Raw genomic sequence first — 5,000 nt, forward strand, 5'->3', positions numbered from 1 at the left:
CTCATCACCTAAATACACTTAAATACTCATCACCTAAATACACCTCAATACTCAACACTTAAATACTTATCACCTAAATACACCTAAATACTCAACACCTAAATACTCATCACCTAAATACACCTCAATACTCAACACCTAAATACTCATCACCTAAATACACCTAAATACTCATCACCTAAATACACCAAATACTCAACACCTAAATACACCTAAATACTCAACACCTAAATACACCTAAATACTCAACACCTAAATACTCAACACCTAAATACTCATCACCTAAATACACCTCAATACTCAACACCTATGTACTCATCATCTCATAAACACTCAACACCTAAATACTCAACACCTCAACACTCACCAAAACCTAAATTCTCATCAACACCCAAATACCTACCATCTCATATAGTCATCATCTCATAAATACTCATCCCTTAAATTCTCAAGACCGAAATACTCATCAAAACCTAAATACTCATAAACTCAAATACTCAACACTTAAATATTTATCAACACATCATTACTTAACACCTAAATACTCAACACCTCAATACTTACTCCGCACCTAAATACTCATCAGCTCATAAATACTCATCACCTAAATACCCAACACTTAAGTATTCAACACCTCAATACTCATCAACACCTTGATACTCAACTAATAAATGCTCAACACCTCAATATTCAACACCTAAATACTCAACACTTAAATATTCAACTCATAATTACTCATCACTTAAATACTCAACACTTAAATATTTTTCAATACCTAAATACTCATCACTAAATGCTCACTATTCTGTAAATACTGATCAGCTCATAAATACCTTGAATATTTTATTGATTTGTTGCGTCTCTGGCTGATCTCTCTCTAACATGACTGCAGTATTTTATATTACTGAGACAGATAGAACATCTCTGATGTTCTTTTAAATAACTGCAGTATTTATTCTCCTGAATCTTAGGTGTTTGATTTTATAATGTTGAGTTTTGTCTCAGTCGTGGCTCTAGATCAGGAAGGAGACGCTCCTGATTATCATAAGTAAACACCCACCGTCCCGGGCCGAGCGGGAGGAATAAACCGTCCGCTGTTCGTCCGGCGGCGTGAGCGTCGGGTTAACGAGGTGCTGATGAGCCGCGGCGTGACGGATGTGAATAAATAACATAAATAAATCAGTGGCTACAGGAGCCGCTGTTCCACGTTTAGCTGCGGGGGCACGAGGGAGATTTCAGACCCACGCCCTGGCACCGCCCTGGCACCGCGCCTCCTGTTCCATATTCATCTGCTGATTCACACGCGGTACAGACAGTGTTTGTTCATGTGATCGTGAGGACGTTAATACGCGCTCATGCTAACGCTAACGATTCCGCCGTGTTGGTTTCTGTGCCGTGATCAGGCCGACGCTTCTGAATACATGAATATAAATCATCCCTGTAACCGGGTCCTTCCTGTTTACCTCCTTATTCATTAATTGTTATTAATTAATAATGATAATTAGCGCTCTGTCACTTTTACTGAGGTCGTTAAACATTCCTGTTTGTTTAAACAAATCAGAAATGCTGAATGTTTCAGCCACGCCCACTGCTCACAGGTGTATACCATAAAGCCCTGACTTTAACCTTATTAAACAACATTGGGATGAATCGGAACCTTAACTGTGAGCCAGGCCGTCTTCTCTAATGGCTGCAAAAAAAGGGCACAAGTTTTCACAGATACACTCCACAACAGTGACGGCTTTTATAACAAGCTTATGATCAGGTGTCTACATACTTTTGGCTGTTTCAGCCACGCCCACTTGGGGAAAGAGTTTAGGGAAGGTCCTTCTCTGTTTCTGTGCATGTGGAGGGACTTATTACACCTTATTAAACAACTTTGGGATGAATCGGAACGTTGACCGTGAGCCAGGGCACAAATTCTCACAGATACACTCCAAAACAACAACATACTTTTGGCTATGTACGATGACCACGCTGTCAAACAGCTGAGATTCGAACCCATGACCTTGAATCTCAGCTCTGCTACTCGTTTTTCATTAAAAAAAACACTTTAATGTTGTTTATTATAAATATTAATGTATTATTATTATTATTATTTTATTTTTGTTGCTCAGGTGGAGTGTGACGACGTCCTGACGAAGGAGGAACAGATCTACCTGCTGGTCAGCGCCAAGAGGAAGTGTGAGAGGTCCATCAAGCCCCGACACAAGATATCTGGTGAGGAATTAAGCTTCCGTTCGAACCCTCGTCCCAAATCGCTCTCGGCTTTGTCTCTTTTCTGACTTTCTTTGCGCTGTAGATAAAAGCGCTTCATCACGTCTCTGCGACTCGAGGTTCAGGTTGTATTTCCTGATGCAGCGGTGGCCTGTCTTAAGTAACAACGGTTTTCTGAAGAACTCCCGATTGGATGCCCTGAATCTTTCCACAATATTATGTACAGTAGATGGTGAGAACCCTGAATTATGTTCTATGTTGTGTTAGGAGATGTTCTTCTTGAACTAGTTATGGTTGCAACCATGCTGAGAACAAAAGCTGAGAGCAACGGGTGGAAGAAGAACCCCAAGACCTTGAACGTTCCTACAGACACTGTTGGGCATCTGGAAGAAATCCCAAAATTAGTGTTCCTACAAAGTCTTACAGGACGACCTGATAAGGGCTGGAACGATGTGTCAGTGGGAACCATCAGAACATCCCTGAACAACCAAGGACTTCATGGCCGGACTCCATGATGTAGGCCAATCTTGACCCAGAAGAACTGAAGGATGGACTAAACTACACCAGAAGGAATTTTGGAGTTCTGGAACACGGTTCTATAGAGTGAAGAACCCGAAGTGAAACTGTTTGGTCACATGGATCAGCGGTTCTTCTGGAGCAGGAAAGTTGAGACTCATGACCAGAAGAATCAAAGATGGAGGGTCAGTGATGATGTGGAGATGTTCCTCTGAGGAGGAACGTTCTGGATTCTGTTGGAAGATTCATTGGACGATGATTCCAAACACTTCTAAGTCTTGGAATGTCCTGGAATGGATCTTCTCGGAGAATCTTTGGTGGGATTTGAAAGAAGCCGCCAAACCTTGATGTGCAGAAAGATCCTGCAGGAGAAGAACGGGTGAAGGTTTACCAGAGAGTTGTCAGTTCCATTGTGGCGAGAGTTTGGGGAAGGCCCTTTCCTGAGATGAGGTTGGTGCGAGGGAGCTCCGGTGCTCTGCCCAGTAAACACCTTTGGGATGAATTAGAATGTCCTTCAGAACACCTCACAAAGGCTCTTCTGGCTGAATGGACACATATTCCCACAGACACACTCCAAAATCACATATAGGCTTCTTGGAAGAGCAAAGACTGGAAGCTGTATGTCTGATAAGCTCATGGTCAGGCATCCACATACTTCTGCCACATGGTGCAGCACAGAGACGGGGGATAACGGAGATGGCGTGACTCTCTGTGCGCGATATGGCTCTCCGTATGAACCTGGGAATGGGATTCATCTAAATGAGGACTGCATTGTGGTGGAAACATAGCAGTTGATGGTAGGTGAGGCGTATCTGGAGCGGCGGCTGGTCCTGCTCCTCCGGGTTTGTTGCTGGATCTGGTTCTCGTTGAGCTCCGTGTCGATTGTTTACACAGAGATGCTGGATGGAAATAAAAGCTCTTCCTGTTTGCTCGCTCCTCAGATCGCTCTCTGAAGGTTTACGAGAGTGTGACGGCAGGAACCAGATCATAGGCGATCATCTGCTGCTGGCTCACCACAGACGCCGGTTATTCTCGGACCGCTTTTCCGTGCTGAGACGTTTTAACGACGCCGCCACAAGAAAACGAAATCAAAACGAAAATCAGCCTTTCATTTCCAAACCACTCAGGGACAGAAATAAAAAAACTGTCACAGGAACAGAGGGGCGAGGGAGAGGGGCGAGGGTTCTGCCTGGAGCTGTGTGTTGGGGTGTTTGGGTGGTATTGTGATGTTAGAAGGTGTGTGTTGGGGTGTTTGGGTGGTATTGTGATGTTAGAAGGTGTGTGTTGGGGTGTTTGGGTGGTATTGTGATGTTAGAAGGTGTGTGTTTGGGTGTTTGGGTGGTATTGTGATGTTAGAAGGTGTGTGTTGGGGTGTTTGGGTGGTATTGTGATGTTAGAAGGTGTGTGTTGGGGTGTTTGGGTGGTATTGTGATGTTGGAAGGTTTGTGTTGGGGTGTTTGGGTGGTATTGTGATGTTAGAAGGTCTGTGTTGGGGTGTTTGGGTGGTATTGTGATGTTAGAAGGTCTGTGTTGGGGTGTTTGGGTGGTATTGTGATGTTAGAAGGTGTGTGTTGGGGTGTTTGAATGTTATTGTGATGTTAGAAGGTGTGTGTTGGGGTGTTTGGGTGGTATTGTGATGTTAGAAGTTGTGTGTTGGGGTGTTTGGGTGGTATTGTGATGTTAGAAGGTGTGTGTTGGGGTGTTTGGGTGGTATTGTGATGTTGGAAGGTTTGTGTTGGGGTGTTTGGGTGGTATTGTGATGTTAGAAGGTCTGTGTTGGGGTGTTTGGGTGGTATTGTGATGTTAGAAGGTGTGTGTTGGGGTGTTTGGGTGGTATTGTGATGTTAGAAGGTCTGTGTTGGGGTGTTTGGGTGGTATTGTGATGTTAGAAGGTCTGTGTTGGGGTGTTTGGGTGGTATTGTGATGTTAGAAGGTCTGTGGTAGCCTAGTGGGTAGGGCTTTGGGCTATCAACCGGAAGATTGGCGGTTCAAATCCAGGCTCTGCTATGTAGCCACTGTTGGGTCCTTGAGCAAGGCCCTTAACCCTGTCTGCTCCAGGGGCGCCGTAAGTTGGCTGACCCTGCGCTCTGACCCCAGCTTCCAACACCAGCTGGGATATGCGAAGAAAGAATTTCATTGTACTGTACATCTTTATATGTATATATGACAAATAAAGGATATCTTTCTTTCTTTCTTTCTTTCTTTCTTTCTGTGTTGGGGTGTTTGGGTGGTATTGTGATGTTAGAAGGTGTTTGGGTGGTATTGTG

At 44.0% G+C, this 5,000-nt stretch overlaps 1 protein-coding gene across 1 annotated transcript in view; it reads left to right on the plus strand.

Annotated features, from left to right (window-relative positions):
• pth1r (parathyroid hormone 1 receptor) overlaps positions 1-5,000 on the plus strand; it is a 70,559-nt gene that overhangs the window by 32,586 nt on the left and 32,973 nt on the right. The window contains exon 3 of the mRNA XM_062993668.1: positions 2,118-2,220. Within this exon, the coding sequence (XP_062849738.1) occupies positions 2,118-2,220 (103 nt within the window). The remainder of the gene's footprint in view (positions 1-2,117; positions 2,221-5,000) is intronic.

Source organism: Trichomycterus rosablanca, chromosome 4, assembly GCF_030014385.1.
Source record: "Trichomycterus rosablanca isolate fTriRos1 chromosome 4, fTriRos1.hap1, whole genome shotgun sequence".
NCBI lineage: Eukaryota > Metazoa > Chordata > Actinopteri > Siluriformes > Trichomycteridae > Trichomycterus > Trichomycterus rosablanca.